Source organism: Aquarana catesbeiana, linkage group LG01, assembly GCF_042186555.1.
Source record: "Aquarana catesbeiana isolate 2022-GZ linkage group LG01, ASM4218655v1, whole genome shotgun sequence".
NCBI lineage: Eukaryota > Metazoa > Chordata > Amphibia > Anura > Ranidae > Aquarana > Aquarana catesbeiana.
In genome coordinates, this window is record NC_133324.1 from 887,963,574 (window position 1) to 887,984,594 (window position 21,021).

General features: G+C 43.0%; 1 protein-coding gene across 1 annotated transcript in view; it reads right to left on the bottom strand.

Annotated features, from left to right (window-relative positions):
• Window positions 1-21,021, bottom strand: part of HTT (huntingtin) — a 283,920-nt gene that overhangs the window by 163,602 nt on the left and 99,297 nt on the right. The window contains 8 exon segments of the mRNA XM_073610874.1: window positions 2,941-3,080; window positions 5,370-5,467; window positions 6,200-6,358; window positions 9,343-9,480; window positions 9,763-9,874; window positions 10,001-10,119; window positions 13,092-13,215; window positions 17,174-17,535. Coding sequence (XP_073466975.1) covers window positions 2,941-3,080; window positions 5,370-5,467; window positions 6,200-6,358; window positions 9,343-9,480; window positions 9,763-9,874; window positions 10,001-10,119; window positions 13,092-13,215; window positions 17,174-17,535 — 1,252 coding nt within the window.

Below are 21,021 nucleotides of genomic sequence, written 5' to 3' on the forward strand. Positions count from 1 at the left end.
GGACATCAGAGTCGCATTACAAGTCATACACCATAATTCCCAATGATAACCATTCTTATCTGTGCGACTTCAAGTCACTCCCAATTTCAAAGTAGTCCCTGTACTACTTTGGTCCAACTTTGATGCTAGGTAAGGTCCATCGACCTTAAGTTCACACAGGCATTCCCTGAAATTGCGTAAAAAAGAATTGATATTGTAGTGGTAGATTTGTGCACATCATTTGCATTTTTAACATTAACTTATTATATGTGACATATGCTGCTATTGTGTGATTCTTTATTATATTGGGTGTGGGAATACACATTACAATGTAAGCAGCTACCATCTTATTTTTTTCACCTTCATTTCACATTATTGTTATTGCGCAGAGGACAGTTCCAGGTTTAATTTCCCTTTATATAATACTCCAGAGCCAGAATTTAGGATACTCTAATGTGCACATTATATATATATATATATATATATATATATACACATATACATATATATACACACACACACACACATACCGGTATATATATATATAACTCAGCAGTTGTCATCTTGCGAAGTCTATTACTAACCAAGCTGGAAGGAAAAAAATCTGCAACAGGTTAATTTTTTAAGTCTCCTTCCACTTAGACCCCTTTCACACTGAAGGCGCTTTCTAGGTGTTTTAGCGCTGAAAAGCGCCTCTCAAGCATCCCCAGTGTAAAAGCCCGAGTGCTTTCACACTGGGGCGGTGCGCGCTTGCAGGACGGGGAAAAAAGTCCTGCAAGCAGCATCTTTGGGGTGGTTTGGGAGCGGTGTATACAATCTCCGGAAACCAGGGCCTTCTGGGCCAGGCTGGTGCTACCAGAATGACTGGAACCCCCTCTATCCCAATACTGCGCAACAAACGTGGAAGGCGCTCCCAAAACGCCCTGTCCATTGAAATGAATGGGCAGCACTGCCGAAGCGCCTGCAAAGCGCTTCGACAGCACCACAATACGAGCGATTTTAACCATTTGTTCGGCCGCTAGCGGGGGGGGGGGGGGTGTTAAACGGCGGTAAATTGCCGCTAACACAGTGCGGCCCCAGTGTGAAAGGGGTATTGGCATTTTGTATTCAGGGGGTGGTGGGACGCAACATGCCTGGAGTTACACTTTTAGCCCGTATGTAACCATCATCTTAATGGGCTCAAATCACATAGCATAACACCACAGAAGTGCAGGCACCTTTTTTGGAGCCGCACCGCAACTGGATGACGTAGTAGTTTTGTACCATGTGATCCGGTGCAGGCAATTCGCACATCGTTTGCAGTGTCATTAACTTTGTATTGACAGCCGCAGCAGATTGCAAACAGTGCTATAGCAATTGATCTCACCTGGTGTACTGACAGTCCCATCATGCCCCGAGACTGTGATGTAATAAGGGACGGGGTCACACCACCCGGTGACCACGCCCCATCCCTATACAAGTCGCTGTGGACCGCACACACGGCATTACAGTGGGAGAGAGCGTCGTGTCAACATCGGAAGAAGAGAAGAGGAATGAAGACGAAGGAGAAGACCGCTAGCAAAAGAGCAAAAGATAGCGGAGGAGCCCGGCAGAAGATACCGGAGAGCGGGAGAAGAACCAGAGAGCGGGAGAAGAACCAGAGAGCGGGAGAAGAACCGGGGAGCGCGGAGAAGAAGGAAGAGACCGCGGAGAGGAAGAAAGAGGACCCCCGGACCCGGAAGAAGACCCCCGGAGCTGTCTAATAAATTACTTTAAAAACCTGTCTGGTGTGTTTTTTTTTTTATTGACACTACCCCATACTCATTCACATAGGGTGGGGGGCCAGGATCTGGGGGCCCCCTTATTAAAGGGAGCTCCCGGATTCCGATAAGCCCCCCACCCGCAGACCCCGACAACCAACGGCCAGGGTTGTCGGGAAGAGGCCCTTGTCCTCATCAACATGGGGACAAGGTGCTTTGGGGTTGGGGGGGCCGCAGGGCGCCCCCCTGCCCCAAAGCACCCCACCCCCCATGTTGAGGGCATGCGGCCTGGTACGGTTCAGGAGGGGGGGGTGGCGCTTGCTCGTCCCCACCCCCTTTCCTGACTGGCCGGGCTGCGTGCTCGGACAAGGGCCTGGTATGCTCTTGGAGGGGGAACCCATGCCGGTTTTTTTATTTAAAATTTAGCATGGAGTTCCCCCTCAAGATCATCTGAACAAGTCGCATGCCGAAGTCGGATTATGCAAGACGGCGATCCGACTTTGATCCGACTTCAATGATAGTCAATGGGCTGAAGTAGGATCAAAGTCGGACCAAAGTAGTATAGGGAGCATTTCTAAAGTCGGAACGACTTGTGTTGGACCAGTTAGGACAGCTCCCATAGGGAGACATTGAATTTCACACGTCATGCGACATGAGCTCCAAATGTCGGGGCATTCGTCGGACCAGTGTGAACCCAGCCTGAAGCATGACTGAGTAATTGTCAGAGTACTGACAGCTGAAAATTGGTGTGGGCAGGAAGGGGGCATAAGCGCCCTGTATTGAAGTGGTTAAAGAAAACAATATGCATCTGTGCATTCCTGTATACAGTATGTGCAGTGCGCAAGGCCAATGTAACACAGGATGAAAGGTGCAATGCAGCAAACTAAGGGGCTGGTTCACATGTGTGTTGATTATGAATATTGAAACAGTGCTCATTAACCCGCCTATAACATTTATGACGTGTTTTTGAAGCGTTAAAAATGAATGTTTGATAAATGCCCAAGAAAGTGTTGTTTTTGGGAGGGAAATGCTTAAAGGAGAAGTGATGTAGAGGAAATGATCTACTTTGAGGCATGGTTATGCCTAGTATACACGGCCGAATATAGAGATATATATATGTGTGTGTGTGTGTGACACACACACACACACACACACAGCAGTACTCCCCTTCTCTACAAGAGTAAGTCGAATAATCACAATTCTTTCATAGAGAAGAACTTACCTAAAATCGATCTCTGCCAGAGTCTCCAGCAGTTCTGTCCTGACAAGCCAGTAAGAGCTGTTCTTCAAAGTGAGCAGATCGATCATCAGCTGTAACCCATGTTCACTGTAAGTGCTACACAATAAACTGGATATGCAATGCTGGAAAAACAAAAGCATGACATTAAAAAAAAAAAAAGCAGCACACAGTATCTTTAAAGCGGAGCTCCACCCAAAAGGGGAAGCTCCGCTTGTTCACACCCTGCCCCCCTCCTCCACTGCCACGTTTGGCGCTTTTTCATGGGAGAGAGTAGGAGCGGGTACCTGGTTTTGCACCTGCACCCAAGCAGATGGACGATTCGTCTTGGGGTGCCGACATCGGGGGATCCCTGGACAGGTAAGTGTCCTTATATTAAAAGTCAGCAGCTACAGTATTTGTAGCTGCTGACTTAATTTTTTTTCCCCCCAGGCTGGAACCCCTCTAAACAATTTTTTAATGGCAAGTCTAAAATACCAGTTTTCATTCCACAGCTGTGCGGTCACGTGATCCCCCGCTGCTGGCTTGCTGATGTCAGAGAGAATCTCAGCCCCTCCCGCTGCTCTGCTTATATCGGAGAAAGAGTGACGGTGAGCGTACAGCTGCGGAATTAAAACCGGCATTTAGCCTTGTCGTTTAAAAAAAAAAAAAAAAAAAAAAAACACACGCAGCAGTTAATCATCATTTAAGTCTGACGGGATACCAGTAAAGTCACAATGTGACTTATCATACACTTTAATTTGTTATTGATGTACCAAAAAAAAAAAAATCTGAGGAGCAGACCTACTCCCAATCTTCATAGGAAAGGTTGGGGATTAGAGTATTTGTAGCTGCTGACTTTTAGTTATTTTTTTTAAACTAAACTAGCAAAGGCAAAACAAGGACAGAGGGAACTTTGTGTTTAAACCTATTTTAAAGTAAACATGTGCTTTGCTGATGCAAAACAATAGGCTGACTTAAGGTAAAACTTTTTTTTTTTTTTTTTTTTTTAGATTTGGATAGAGTGCTGAGGGGTTAGAACCACAAGTTGTGTAGATGAGGTGATGGAGTTCTGTAGTCCAGCGAATCTAGACACACTCCCCAATATATCTTTTACAATCTGTCTTATGTGATTATATTTTTAGTTTGCAACAATAAAGGTGTTTTTAATATTGCACAATAAGAGGTGGTCTTAAAGTGTTACTAAACCCAGGACCCTGCATGCACTATATCTGGTCTCCCACAGTACACAGAAATGTAATTATTTAAGTAAATATAAACTGCTAAATGCCTCTTCTCATAAACAGTATATAACAGTCTTGTGACTATCAGTGTTCGGCCGAGTACTGGTTAAAAGCTTGTAAGAGGAGTTTTAATTTTCCCCTGATTGTCCTATGAGGCTGCGGGACTCCTGACCCTCTGTCTGGACAGTGCTGATCACATGTACTCTCCCAAGAAGAAAAAAAATAACTCTTTAGCAATACACACCAAACTAAGCATGTGCAGAGTGACCCCAAGGCTCTATTCTAGCAGCAGATAGATTGGGGATTGTAAAAGAAGGGGAGGATCAGAAAAGACAGGATCAAACAGCCCTTTTTACACAATGCAGGGGATTAACCCCTTAGGTTCCACAGTCAGTATAACAAGCATGCTTTACTGCATATACAGACTTATTTTACTGTTGTGGGTTTAGTAACACTTTAGGCCGGCCATGCATGGTTCAGCAGGGCACGCATAAGGGGCCCTGGCACATGGGGCACGCATCAGAGCACAGTACAGTTGCAGCAGTTTCCTTCCCATGCAGAGCTAGGCAGGGCAGTGCTCTTCTGGCACTCTGTTCCCAGCCAGCCCCTCCTCCACTCCCATCCACCCCAGGTGATGTCACATACAGGCACCTGGGATGGACAGGAGAGGAGGAGGAGCCAGTGGGGAATGGCAGACCACAGTCAACAGTATCAAAGCTGCTTCCCTGCCTAGCTCTGCATGTGTCAGTAGCAGGGATGTGAGCCACCCATCAACTGCCTGAGATTGACTGGTAGATCGAGGAAGAACCCCAGTTGAGAAACCCTGCTTTGGAGGAACACCTGAGTTCCATAGAACAATAGTGGAGAAAGATTGGTTTGAAGCCTTGAGCGAAATGTGCTGCAGCCAATGAATCAAGAAGCCCTAAAAAGATTACCTTGTAAAAATTTCCCAGCCAGTAACAATCCTAATTTTACCTGCTCTCTTATTAGGATTCTTTTCTGTGCTGTATTTCTGACCCTGCCCACACTGTCAGACTTCCCCCACTGCCACTGTATACACTTATATTTCCCTGGTAAGTAAAGAACAAGATCAGCTCAGCTTGACTGTATCTGCCAGAAATGCAAAATGCCACTCACAGCAGACTCGGTAGTGGCATATTTGCTTTGTTTGAATACACAGGACATACTTACCCTGACTGCCACACATGTCAGTTTGCAGGTCACAGAAGATTCATCTTTGAGACATTTTTGCAACAAAGGAATGCAATTTTCCAGTGAAAAACTATTCCCTGAAAGAAAAAAAAAAACAGCACCCTAGATCTTTATCATTAACATTTGAACAAATGTCACCAACTTAAAAAAAACTGACTATAAAAGCACAGAAAATTCTTTTTTTTTTTTTTTAAAGTTTACTTTGTGTTTCTTTTCCCCATAATTTACTTTTTACTTAATTGCAATGGGAAGAAATTTGACTATTCAAGAAGAGTTGATTTCCCTTGCATGTCCTAGATCTTTCCACTTCTGAGAGCGTCCTCTCCCATTACCTTCCTACATAAACTTTTATGCAGTATCGGGGGAGATGCAAGGTGATTTTTAGTCTACTGGGGCTGCTAAGATCACATCCAAGATGGTGGTGCACAGCAGCATTCTCTACACCAGCCTTTTTTAACTGGGGAGCCTTGAGGTTTCTTTAGGGGTGCCTTGGCAAAATGCCTAAAAATTGCCCAAAAATGTATACAAGCCAGCAAGTGGCTAAAAGCCTGCCTTTTAGTTACACAAAGCCACAGGTTTTTATTGTGCACCATTATTGTTATTGTTTGTAGCATTTTGAGGAAAATTATTAATTTAATCAATTTTGGAATAGGGCTGTAACAGAACAAAATATAGTGAAACGCTGTGAATAATTATCTGGTGCACTGCATAATCTTATAGGAAGATTGTTGTTGAAGTTAATGGTCTAGCAACAGGGTCTCCAAAACAATAAAAAAAAAATCAATTATTGAACTTAAGGAGTTAGTTACCAGAAGAGCTTTTAACAATGGCCAGCCAGTGCTCAGCATCGTATCGGGACTTGTGGAGGATGGAGTAGACGATTGTGCCACAGAGAATAGATGTGGCCCCCCTGACCTGTGGGTCCCCATGACTGATGTAATTTAGGATGTCTGAAACATATTGCACATCTGCAATGGAAATACATAACATAAGCAAAAAAGATAGACACCGCATATTGAAGTATTTCTGCTACAGAAGATAAAACTCTACTGGTTATGAATATTTGATAGCGTTTGATAAAGATAGCAGTGCGAAACCTGAAGAAATACAAAGGTTCACGGGTAGTTTGTAATGCAAGCATACCAAGGCCATGTTTACAAGGAGAAATTGGAGGGGGGGGGGGGATACAAAAGTGACTTCTTTATACTCATGTCATGTTAGCCCTTGTTCACACTGCAGCGACTTTGAATCTGAGATCCCTGTGCGGCTTGCATACGACTTCTTTAACAGAGGTCAATGTAAGTCATGTTGAAGTCACACCAAAAGTAGTGCAGGAACCTTTTTCTAAGTCAGAACGACTTGAGTCGCACCAATTAGAACGGGTCTATTGCCGTTTATGAGGCGCAAATTTTTATGCGACTTTGAATTCAAGTCACGGAAGTGTGAACCGAGGCTCAACAGGTCAATGAAAAAATGCAAAAAACCTGTAAGACAAAGGCATAATGAGCTAGTATGCATAGCATATTAGCTCATTATGAATTACTTACCTGAGAGCGAAGCCCCTGCAGTGGTCCTTGTTCACCGCTCCGGGGCCGACATCGCTCCCGTGGGTTACTTCCGGGTATCGCGGCTCCGGGCACTGTAATCGGCCGGAGCCGCAATGACGTCACTCCCTCGCATGCGTGCGGGAGCAGCCGGTAACGGCACAGTCTAACTGAAGCAGCAGCACGTACATGCCACTGCTTCAGTTTGCTTAAGTGTGCATGTGCGATGAAGCCTAATTATAGGCTTGCCTGTAGTAAAAAGTGGTTGTAAAGTGTGTACAACCACTTTAAAGCACTTCAAGACAAGGCCTTTGACACTTTGTTTACATGTAAAATTGAGCAATTTCTGCTAGAAAATTTCTTGGAACCCACAAACACACACATATTATTTATTTATTTATTTATTTTTTTAAAGCAGAGGCCCTAGAGAATAAATTAGTGGGTGTTGCAATTTTTCATCTCACACAGTATTTGCACAGCAACTTTCAAACGCAATTTTTTGGGGAAAAACACACACTTTTTTGAATTTTAACACACAAAAACACAATATACTACTCCATTGTTTGATACAGTCTAAAAGATGGTGTGACGCTGAGTAAGTATTTAACATGTCACGCTTCAAAATTGCACACGTCTGTGCACCGGCGACAAACATACATTTTTCTATCCATAGGCAACACTTCAAAAGCCTTTTCACGTTACTACTTTAGATTAACACATGGAGGACTGGTGCTAGCATTAGTGCCCTCGATCTGACAATCACGGTGATACCTCTTGTGTGGGGTGATTGGTGTTTGCATGGAAAGAAAAAAACACTTGCTCATGGGACTTTAACAGAGTGGTGCTCATTAACAAATTCAACAGGGTTATATTAAAAGTAGAAGAAAAACAGAGATGGAAGGCACGAACACCTAGTGCATTACCAGAGATAATTTAATAATAAGAAATTTTTGTATAAAAGTGAGTACTCACAAAATGCAACTAACAAAAGGCTATAAACACAATGCATGGACATGCACAGAACATGGGGTACAGCCAACGCGTTTCGGGGGCGCACCCACTTCCTCGGAGCTTGTATTTTGTGAGAGCTCACTTTTATACAAAAATGTATTATTAAATTATCTCTGGTAATGCACTAGGTGTGCGCGCCTTCCATTACTGTTTTTCTTGTAGTTCCTTTCGGATTACCCCATCTGAGGAAGGCAGCATTCCCCTAGTTTTGGGATACCATATATACCTTTAACACCACCATATTATCTGACATCTGTTACTCCAGACCTTGGAAGACCTATTGGCGCTGGAAGTGACTGTTTTTTTATATTAAAAGTAGAAATTTTATTAAAGTTAAACCAACTTTAGCTGTTGCCTAATGAAGAGGGCGTTGTCCCTCGAAATGCATACAGCTTCAGTAATTCAACAATGATCTAATAATTATGTTGCTATTCAGAATGTACATTGGAGATCAATTCCATATCCATATTTATGTGGAAATGTAAATGTTATGCAAGTTTGTTTTTTTTTTTGTTAACTTTAATAAAATGTGTACTTTTTATATAGTACTGTTGTATTTGTTAATGAGCACCACTCTGTTAAAGTCCCATGGGCAAATGTTTCTTTCTTTGTGTAAACTTTGAGGGACGGATGGCTGCTTAGGTTTGAATATATGGTTGCTTTGCTTTTTTCTCCTATGCCGTTTGCATGCGTGCGGGACTGACGCGTGCGTTCACCTTTGCACGTGGGGACAGGAGCGCTTTAAAAAAAGGTTTTAAATTATTTTTAATCTGTCTAATTTTTAATTTTTTTTGGATCACTTATTAACACAGGGATTATAAATATTGAGACTGGTAGCAGTAGGCAGTGACAGGTACTCCTTATGGAAATATCTCGCGTCAATTAGACCCCAGACCTCTCCTCTGCCCTTCAAAGCAATTGATCACATCAGGAACCAAACTTAGAAATATCTAAGAACACAACTTTTATTAGATAATCATCTGAATGACCGCAACATACAGGGATATGTAATGTAATACTGACACATAATCACACACATAGGTTGGACTTGATGGACGTGTGTCTTTTTTCAACCTCACCTACTATGTAACTATATGTAACTTAGAAATATGAATGTGAATCCACACAAGCCCAACTTCAGAGTAGAGTTTTTATAGTTTAGGGACAGGGAATAGTATCCATTCCAGAATTATAATATAGCTCTACTGATGCCACATATGGACTAAGCCTGTAAAGCAATTAAAGGTGCCCTCAATGCTAGACCTAAAGTAAATGAGAGGATTAGGAAACCGTGGTCAATGGCGGTTTCATCCTTGATCCCCTGGCCAGTCCTCTCCTGAAGAAGACCATAAAAAACCTGTGTGGACATTAGCAATTTGAAAAACAGGGTCTGGTACCTATTGGATCCACAGTGTCTGTCTGCAGTTTGTACAGTTTGCTGAAGAAGGATTCAGGATACAAGGCCATAGCTGCCCCAACACAGCTCAATGCCAGTGCTTTCACGCTCACCCGAACATCTCTGTCTGGTACAAGAGCTGAGTAGGGGGAAAAAAAAAAAAAAATCGACTTAGACATCTAATTAAATTTCACATGACAAACAAAAACTTAAGCAGATACAAAAACGGTTTAGAGAGTTTAGCAAAAATGTTATATTTTGAGTTGAATTACAATTTTGTTTAGCCCATGGTGTGTTACAGACATTGGTTTTACATTAAAGTTACCATAAAAGCCCTAACCTACAAATATCTGCAGAAATATTGCAAGCTATTTGAACCTCCCAAGCTCCAAAGACAACACATATAACAATTAAGACTTACCACCCTTCTGTCCAGTGAGCAGGAAGGAAGCAGATAACAGACGAACGCAATGAACAAGGGGGGCAGCATCTCTGTCTGTGTAGTGTCCAATGTCTCCTTTTATCCGAGATGGCTTTAAATTGGATAGAGCACAGTAACAGTTCAACAGTAGCAACATCAGTCAATTTTAAACAATGGCGCTCAGACCATTTCTCAAAAAGAAGGGGTATAGTGCTGTGCCATTTAGAAATGGTATTACCTTGTTCTCCAGGTCGCCAGGCTCCACCACGTCCTCCTTTGTTACAAAGCGATCCACGCTGCTATCTGATGACTGGCGGCTGTGACCCATGGATTTTAGCAAATGACTCTGATTTAGCCCTTAAAAAAAATTAAAATAAAAAAAAGTAAATTTTGTTCTATAAACCACCCTGCTACAAACTTTTCTTATTACCAAAGCTGCCTCTGTAAACAGATGTAAGCCTTCCCAACTAACCACTATGTCCAAACTTTATTCTATAACAGATCATAGATAAAAAAATAAAAAGACGTTGGGAGTTGGGGTCCTTTCACATGGGCTTGTCCGTCTGACAGACTCCGCTTGCTCAGCTGGGGATCGATCCATTTTCATCCGATCCGCCAGACAGATGCAAAATAGGGCCACCATTCATCTGGATTCGGTGGATTTGATTGGATAACAGCAGGTGTCAGTGGACATGTCATGGCTGACATCCGCTGCCCCATAGGGGAGAATGGAGCGTCCAATAAGGTCCGCCTGAAAAACCCGGACCTGATTGGAAAGCCCGTGTGAAAGGGGCCTTAGGAAAAAGAGGAGAGAACTGCTGATAAGTTGACTGAGCATTCGAGGGTGGCTTTAGACCAAACAAAAATTAACTGCATGAAAAAAAAAATCCTTCAAAGCAGACTTGCATGCCAATTAAAATATCCATCTATCCTTTCACAACCAGGCTGGTAAACTAAATGAGAACAGATGGGCTGACATGCTAGACTTGTCTACAGAAATGACTGTTCTGGGCTCCCTCTGATGCCAGCCAAGTGACCAAATGCTGGACCATCAGTGACAAGATCTTTACTAAAGAGGAGGATCAATGGGGGCTGGGAGGATGTCTGCTAATCCCACCTTTTAGTTTAAAAATAAACTAATTCAATTGTATATTGTACCCAAACATATCTTACCCCATCCCGTCCTTGCACTATGGGTTGCATGTCCAGATTGAATGGAAGCAAGTTCTAAACTTTCTCACCTCTTTAATATGTATTGAATATTCCTTTTTCAAATTAACCAGAAATCTGCCTTCTTGGAATACCCTATGAGGAACTTTGCCACTGATATATTAGAATGTTCTTGAAACACACACTACAGTGAGTATAGAAAAGAATCATCCAAGTGAAAAGAAGAACACCAACATTTCAGGAAAAAAAAAAAAAAAATCAGGTGTAGCTAATCACCTTCTCAATTGCACATAAAGCCATTTGACTTTCAACTGTGATCAGCTGTGGTCATTTAGACTAGCTCGGCATGAAAAGAGCTTTCCTGGAGCATTTCAGTCCCTGATGGTGCAACTGAAGCCAACAATCAACTATAGATGGCGAGGCACTGTCAAAAGATCTCCAGGATAAAAGTTGGACACGTACAAGTCAGGAGATGGATACAAAAAAAAATTCAAAGGTTTTATCAATGCCTAAAAGCACAGTGAAGTCTATTAAGAAGTAGAAGGTATTTGGTACAACACAGACCCTCCCTGGATCAGGAAGTCACTCCAAACTGGATGAAAGAGCCAGGAGGAAACTGGTCAGAGAGGCTACCAAGAAGCCTACACCAATTCTGAAGCAGTTGCAGGAATTTATGACAAAAAGTGGTCATTGTGTGCATGTGACAACAATATCACAAATTTGCCACAAACGTGGCTTGTATGGGAGGGTTGCAAAACAAAAACCACTCCTCAAGAAAGGCCACATGCAGTCATGAAACGTACCTTGAAGATTATTAGGCCACATGGAAAAAAAGTGTTATGGTCAGATGAGACTAAAATTGAAATATTTGGCCTTAACACAAAACTATATGTCTGGCATAAATCCAAGACAACTCACCATCCAAATAACACAATTCCTACAGTAAAGCATGGAGGTGGTAATATAATGTTTTGTGGGCGTTTCTCTGCAGCAGGGACTGGAGAACTTGTCAGGATAGAAGGAAAAATGGATGAGGCAATATACCATCAAATTCTTGAATCTGCTGCCCTCTGCCAGAAAGTTTTCAATGGGAACAAGGTTTACCTTCCAACATGACAATGACCCAAAGCACACAGCAAAATGACCACATGGTGGTTGAAGGAGAAAAAGGTGAATGTCCTTACATGGCCTAGTCAGAGCCCAAACTTAAACCACACTGAAAATCTGTGGAATGACTTGAAGATGTTATAAGTTGCACTGAGTAAATACAGCTGGATAAAACAAAAACTACGTCTGTCTTCATTTCCGGCTGCAAAGCAACAAAATGTGATTTTAACCACCTCCTGCCCACGCTATAGCTGAATGACGGCTACAGCACGGACCTTAATTGCTGGGAGGCCGTCAATAGACATCCTCCCGTGCATGAGCAGCCTGTGCGCCCCCTGCGGGAGTAAAGGGTCGATCCCAGCCCCTTATCACATGATCAGTTTTCAACCAAAAACAGCTGATCACATGATGTAAACAAAAGATCGGTGTAAAAAAAGCCAATCACTGGCTTCTGACAGAGGGACATCGGTCCCAAACAGGGAGAGGCACTGCTGCTATGCAGTGCCCTCAAGTGCCACTGCCCACTAGTGCCACCTACAGATGCACATCAGTGCCACCTATCAATGCCCACTAGTGCCACTAACCAGTGACCATGAGTAACTCATCAGTGCTGCCCATCAGTGCCACCTTATCAGTGCAGCCCATCAGCGCATCTTCATCAGCCCACGTCAATGAAGGAGAAAATGTACCCGTTTTAAAAATTTTAAATTTTTTTTTTGCAAAAAATAAAAAACCCAGAAGTGATTAAATACCACAAAAAGAAAGCTCTATTTGTGTGAAAAAAAATTATAAAAAATTTCATTTGGGTACAGTGTAGCATGGCCGGGCAATTGTCATTTAAAGAGTGACAGCGCTGGTATGTACAACATCATACCACTCCATGCTAATAAACAGAAAAATCTTAAGCCAAGTCCATGTAAATCCTTAAAGTATAAAAAAAAAAAGAAAAGAAAAGAAAAGAAAAATGCTTTTAGATTTAGCCAATATCCCTGACCTGTGCTTTATCTAAAACCATCCACCTACAATTAATAGCACTTCCAAAGGTAACCTACCAAGAGCCGTGTTCCCAAAACGATCAGCCAACTCTTCCTGGTGGATGATCGCTCCTTCGTCTTCCTCGTCCTGGAGCTGCCCAATCTGCATGCCGGAATACAGGTTCTCAGCACCATCTATCACCTACAAAGTCAGAAATTGTACAATGCCAATTCAAACAAAACAGCATGAGAGCAGTGGTAATATCTTTGATAAAAATATTTTTGTCTACAAAATTAACATTATTTTAGTCTACTAAAATATGACTAGGGATGCACTGTTATTTTTTTCCTTTTATCGATACTTTTGGTCAAGTACTCGCCGATACAGAGTACCGATACTTTGCAATGCCATTTACACCCATACAAAATGAATTGCATTCAATTTGAAAAGGAAAGCAGTACAATCCCCGTCCGAAATCACATGCATTTTCCCCACCGCTCCTGTGTGAACCCAGGCTGGTCATAATGATTTTGAGCCTGAGTTGACACAGGAGTGGAAAACCTCCCTGTATGACGGGTTCCACCAGCTCAGGCTCCCATCTGATTGTGGTCATCTGCTGCTCCTCCTACCTCTCCCATGGATTTTATTCACCCCAGCCTCCAGTGGTTTGATCCACCCCCCCCCCCCAGTACCAGATTGCTGATCCCCCCGCTGTCAGAAAAGCTCTCCTGACTGCGCGGGCTAGACTCCATGGACTACTCCAGTCTTTTTCTGCTGTTACTTTTCTATGTTTTCTAGAGATGGCTTATGATTGGTCAGCACCGTCTATGTGATGGTGAAGACCAATTAGAATCCTTGTAGTCCGTACTGTCAGCACTAGGAGATGGCTCTAACCACTGGAGGCTGGGGGGGGGTTGGACAAAGCCATGGGAGAGGCAGGAGGAGCCGCAGATGTCCACAGCTAGATGGGAGCCAGAGCTGGAGAAACCCATCACGCAGGGAGGTTTCCCGCACTGCTCCTGTGTGAACGTCACTATGACAAGCCTGAGTTCACACAGGAGTGGTGTGGGAAATTCTTTTTAGTGCAATTTGCACCCATTCATTTTGCATGGACGCAAATCACACTGCAAAGCATCGCTTTCAGTATCTGGAGCATTTTCACGAGTACTCGGTATCAGCAACGATAGCAGTATCAGTGCATCCCTAAATACAACTAATTTAGATGACTAAAATACAACTAAAACAGCATTTTAGCCAAAGACTAAAACTAAATCAAAATGGGACGTCAAAACAAGCGCTGGTTATATATCACAACGGTTAAATCTGTGTCTGTGTTGCATGTTGAAACTTTAATACCATAAATAATGTTATTAGATTTTTTACTGCAGGAGTATATGAGTTTTAGTCAACTAAAACCAAAACTAAAACAATTCAGATGACTAAAAAACAACTATAGCTAAAATGACATTTCAAACAAAAGACCAAAACTAAGTTGATATCTGACATCAAAATTAACACTGCATGAGAGCAATAAAAAATTGCTGCCATTTGGCATCTTACAATGCACAGCAAGAAAGCATAACAGGGGTAATGCAATATAATGGGGTGTAAGAACAATATAAGCGCTTTCACACCAGCCTCTCAATGACCTGTTCAGTTTCAGAAAATGCCTTCCATTACTGCACAAGGAATGTCAGGACAAAATGTACCAGTTTAGAGGACCTGTGGCTGTCATGTTCTGTACTCTTCTATATTTAAGGAAGGCTACCATGCTTTTCTTTGACCCTCAACTACATGTGTATTTTAAATATCATGTACAAATTTATCTTTAGGTTTAGCAAGCACTGGCTCACTTAAACCCCCTAAACCATGCCAAGACAGTGCCAGCTAGCAAAAATAACTAAATCCCATAAACAGCAACTGACCCTTAAGAGGGCCTCCAAGTACAGAAAGGTCCCTACTGACCAAGTCAGAGGACCATTTAATCATGAGACTGCCACTCGCCATAGCCAAACCCGGTGTGGACGTATACATGTGAAAGCCTCAGTCTAACATGTTTCACCCTGCCCACTAGGGCTTAATCATGGGGTTCCCTATGATTAAGCCCCTGGTGGGCAGGGCGAAACAAGTCAAGGGGCATGGCTCAAGGAGCAGCATTGACTGAGGCTTTTTACATGTATACGTCCACACCAAGATCGTGAGCTGCAGCCTCATGCATAAATGTTCATTGATCACTGGATGAGTTCTTCTTACTCTGGCATCCCTACTATCCTGAGTGCCAATGGAGCTCTACACCTCAGCCTGGGGCGGCACCACCAAGCACGAATAGCGAAGGGTCATGTCTATTATATGTATCCTGTAACCCATTAAAGGGCATGAAGAACTGAGGACTCTGAGGTTTGGCCTGGCTGACAGAGCAGATGCTCCGAGAAGAATGACTAGTTATTACCACTTACAGTGCAAACCATCTTAAAATAGCTGGACAACAAAATGTATGTGATCCCTCCTGTTTCAGTACTCGCACATTGGTGTGCTGGGTTTAATTCTCACGAATGACAATCTGCCTGGGGTTTGTATGTTCTAGTGTGCCCTAGTTTCCTCCCTCAATCCAAAATTAAAATTATACTGATAAGTTTACAAACTTTCAATCAAATCATCTCTAGAGACTAGGTGTCTGCATTTATATGGCTTTGGTATGGATATTAGTCTATAAGCTAGCTCAAGGAATGCCAAAAACGAATGGGTATATAACCTCAGTAAAAAGTAAAGGAAACTGGTCCCAAGAAAAAAAAAAACGAAGTCTTCCATTGCAGCCCTAACAGTCAGACAAGCAAGCATTTCCAAAAAGACAGCACTGGCAGCTTCATCACACAGGGACATTGGTGTTAGGTAAATAAGTGCGGTGCCGACCAACCGCCATGGGGGGGGGGGGGGGTTAGGTTGCGGCGGGATGTCTCATTTGCTCCCCCTTCCCCCAAAATATACAGCACCCACCTGCCACTGGTCTTTAAAACTTTTGTGCCTAGCAGCCATTGGGGCCTAGATGCCAAATTCAGCAGCATCAGTACTAGCCCGTTACCTTGACCATAAAAGCCTGTGTCTAGTTTGCCCTTCTAAATAGTTTATACATTTTCTTAAGGACCTATAAGGATTTCATTTGGTACACTTTATAAAACTTTTTCTTTAATGAATGTATTTTTTAAATACTATAATTATATCAGACAATTACAGTATTAAACAAATGCATAATGCTATCTACAGCTGCAGTTGCCTCTGCAAACTTTATTTGCTATGATGCCTTTACCTTACATGGGATCACAATGTCATAGCTGCCATTCTGATAGGTTCCTGATTCTTAGTGGGGACTGAAACAGTCAGCAACAGTTTGGATTTAACAGCTAGCCATGCAAAGTGGAATGTGTCATCCTCAGGATTGCAAACATGTCTGACACCTTTACTTCAGGTGCTGTTATATACAGCAGAGAAAAGTATTTTGCTTTTGCTGAACTTTAATTCTAGCCAGTCAGCAAATCATTGAGGACTGGTTTGAAATACAATTTAGCAAGATTATTGCGAAACTTTAAAAATACCCACCAAAATAAAGCATGCTTCCAAGCAAATGGCTTACTAAAGTTAAGCCCCAACTGGCTTACTCAGTGATACAAAGAGCAATGCACAATGAAGTACATGTCTTTTACAGAAAGTAACAATGAAATCATATTTCACTGATATCACTTCAGTAAAATATAACCGACTTTACTGAATAAGAGTAAGTGTTGGGGTGCCACTGCCCTGGAATGGCAAATTGGCAAAGCTAGAAAACCCCTACTCCGGCCAATAAACACCAAGCTCAAAAATAGAGGAACCCCACTTTAAAGCTTTTAAGAACAAAAATAGCATAAAAAGGCAAATGCAATATATGGAGATTGAAAAGCTCCAATACTGCCTTTTTAGAACATCATGCAATGCTTTCCTCTTAAGAGGTCATGCTCTCAGACAGAGGTATGCTGACCTTTTCAAAACTATTGGCTGACAGTGAAAAGGAAGATGATGAATAGGTTGATGTATCCAGCTCGTGGCCCTCCATGGAGGAACTCTGAGACATGTCCGGCCCTTCAGTAGAAGACCGTGATACCCCCTCTGCCCGCTGCACACTTACAATTTCCGAGCTGTCCGAAGGGGTGACAGCAGAATCTGGACCTTCTGTGGTGGTCTGCGAGCTGTCACTCACTGGTGAGGAAGCCTGGGTGGTTCCCTCGTTCATGTCCATGTTGGTGTCAGACTGGACAGTGCTGATCTGACTGGAACTGCGGCTTAAAATGTCCTCTTCATCCCCCTCTGTAACAGTACTGGGGACATCTGAGCTGCTGAGATCTACAGAGTCTGATTGCAGGGTGTGTTGGGACCGCGGCTGCTCTGTGATGATGTCATGAGTTGAAGCGTCCAGAGAGGTGGCAGATGCTGGAGTTGGGACGCCGGAGGACGTGGTTGCATCTGATGACCCCTCCTTCTTAGACCCAGCTTAAAAGAAATAAAACAAAATAATGTTAAACATTACATTTCTGGTTATTCCAGCACTAATGCTAGAGGAAGACAGTCTTGTATTGATATTTATTATACTGCCTTTGGCAGTTGAAAACAGGTGTCTGCACACATCTTTAGCTAGCTGTTTGATAACCCCGGGGTCCAAAACAAAAGGATGTCCTTTTGTAGCTCTAACGAGCAGGGCCCTCTGATTCCTCCTGTATTGAATTGTATTGTATTGTACTTGTACTGTCCTCCCTAATGTTGTAAAGCACTGCGTAAACTGTTGGCGCTATATAAATCGTGTATAATAATAATATGGAAGTACCAACTTTATTATAAAAATTGGAGCTAGCAAGGTCCCACTAACGTTGAGTATTAGAGTCAGGAAGTTAGTGGATAGTTAATTGGACAGAGTATAATTCCAAATCCCCATTAAATTAGTAGGTACGATGCCCGGCGAGTGTGGAGATTCAACTCGGTGCACATCTTGCGGCATGTATGCGTTCCTTGATCATCCAATCGAGGGCGAATACTAGAGGTCGACCGATATGGGTTTTTCTCTGGCCGATGCCGATGCCGATATTTAGAAATCGCGGTGGCCGATGGCCGATATGTGATGCCGATTTTTTTGGGCCGATATATTTGGCCGATTTTTTTTTTTCTTTTTTCCCTTCATCTCATAAAATCTAACAGTTAGACCCCTTTCACACTGGGGCGTTTTTCAGGTGCTTTTGGGCTAAAAATAGCGCCTGTAAAGTGCCTGTAAAACGGCTCCCCTGCAGTCTCAGTGTGATATCCCGAGTGCTTTCACACTGAGGCGATGCGCTGGCAGGATGTAAAAAAAAGTCCTGCAAACGGCATCTTTGGAGCGGTGCAATACCGCTCCTCCACCACTCCTGCCCATTGAAATGAATGTGCACCGCTGCCGAAGCGCCTGCAAAGCGTTTTGGCAGCGGCGCTTCAGGGGCGCATTTAACCCCTTCCTCGGCCGCTAGCTGGGTTATAAGCGCCCCGCTAGCAGCCGAATAGCGCCTCTAAAATGACGGTAAAGCGCCGCTAAAACTAGCAGCGTTTTACCATCAACGCATGCCCGCTCCAGTGTGAAAGCAACCTTAAGTAATACAGAAATTTTTTTTCATTTAAACATTAAACAAAACAAACCTCCAATCAGTTCACTTGTATGTATAATTTAGAAAACGAAAAAAAAAAAAAAAAAAACAACTATCTTAAATATTAAATACACAAAAACAGGTAATCAAAACTTTTGGACGAAAAAAAATGGGCTTACTTTACTGCTTAGGTTTTTTTTTTAATTCATTACTGTATTTTTTTTTTTTTAAATTGCGTTTGAAAGACCGCTGCGCAAATACCGTGTGACATAAAATATTGCAACAACCACCATTTTATTCCCTAGGGTCTCTGCTAAAAAAATATATATAATGTTTGGGGGTTCTAAGTGATTTTCTAGCAGAAAATACAGGATTTTTACTTGTAAGCAACAAGTGTCAGAAAAGATTTAGTCTTTAAATGGTTAAACTGAAAACTTCTCCACGGAGTTCAGTCTATTGATAAAAAGAACCTGAAAGATACAAATGTATCATCTTATCAGATTTGGCAGGCTGCCCAGAGGAGGAGAGAAGAAAACTTCACAGATAACTTAAGGCAACTTGCATTAACTTCTATTACAGAAGTCATTTGCAAGTCACAGCTGAAGTTACAATCGGCCTTTTTTATCAGCACAATCGGCCGATGCCGATTAAGTAAATAACGCCAAATATCGGCCGATATATCGGCCGGCCGATATATCGGTCGACCTCTAGCGAATACTGCTGCCAGTTGTTTCCCTGGAAACCCAGGTTGAATCTAGGGAAGCAACTGTCGCCAAGAAGACTCTGCATACTACAGGAGAGTTGGGATCGTGCCGGTATGGGCCAGCATAGTGGCTGGTGGAGACAGAGGTGCAGGCACCAGAGCAGAGTAGATGGGTGATACTCAGGAAGGATAGAGGGGAAAGAGTCAGGGAGGCCGGTCCTGGGCTGGAACATCCCAATAAGTACGCCCTGTTGCGGGATACTGGGGAAAACAGTCAGGGACCAGCATTGCTGAAGCAGAGCGACGCCCCTAGCTGCCAGGGGAAAAACTCCTCCAGTGAAGGCGGAGATAAAGCTGAGGGTAAGGAAAGACAGATTCTGGTGGTAGGGGACTCAGTTATTAGAAGGACAGAGGGCATAAAGATCTGAAGCGCCGAACTGTATGTAGTTTACTAGGCGCTTGGGTTCGGCACATCACGGATCTGGTGGACAGATTACTGGGAGGGGCTGGGGAAGACCCAGCTATTACGGTGCACGTTGGCACCAATGACAAAGTCAGAGGAAGATGGAGTGTCCTAAAAAAAAGTATTTTAGGGACTTCAGAGCTAAATTGAGGAATAGGATCTCCAAGGTAGTATTCTCGGTACCTGGAACCACACCAGAAAGGCAGCGGGAGATTAGGAAAGTTAACAAGTGGCTGAGGAGCTGGTGTAGAAAGGAGGGGTTCGGGTTCCTGGAGAACTTGGCTGACTTTTCAGACAGTTACCGGCTCTTTAGCATGGATGGGCTGCACCTAAATGGAGAGGGAGCAGCTCGGCTGGGAGAGAAGATAGCCGAAAAATAGGATTTTTATAACAGCTTACCTGTAAAATCCTTTTCTTTGAAGTACATCACGGGACACAGAGCCATAGTAGTTACTATGTGGGTTATAGGACACCTTCAGGTAATGGACACTGGCACGCCCTAAATTAAAAAGCTCACTCCCTATATAACCCCTCCCACTGGTGGGAGTACCTCAGTTTTGTAGCAAAGCAATACACGTGTATACCAATGAAGGGAGGGACCTTTGTGTCCCGTGATGTACTTCAAAGAAAAGGATTTTACAGGCAAGCTGTTATAAAAATCCTATTTTCTTACCGTACATCACAGGACACAGAGCCATAGTAGTTACTATGTGGGATGTCCCATAGCAATGCCAACTGACGGGAGGGAGACACAACAAAAGTAGGGCACCAAGAGACTTAGAGGACTCATACTGCAGCCTGCAGTACACTGCGCCCAAAGGTGATATCCTCATGATCTTTTACATCTACTTGATAGAATCTGGTAAATGTATGGACTGAAGACCAAGTTGCGGCCTTGCAGAGCCATGGAGGCTTGGTGATGCACTGCCCAAGAGGCACTAACAGCCCTGGTGGAGTGCACTTTAATATGAACAATCACTTGGCGAATCCATTTAGAAATAGTAGATTTCTACGGTGCCTGTCCTCTTTTAGGACCATCTGGCAACACAAACAAAACATCTGTTTTATGAATCTGAGCGGACACTTTCAACAGACTTTGACCACTCTCACCACAACAAGAGAATGTAGAGATATTTCTTCCACAGAACAAGCTTCTGGGGAAAAAAATTAAGGCAGAACAATAACCTGGTAGGCATTCAGGATGA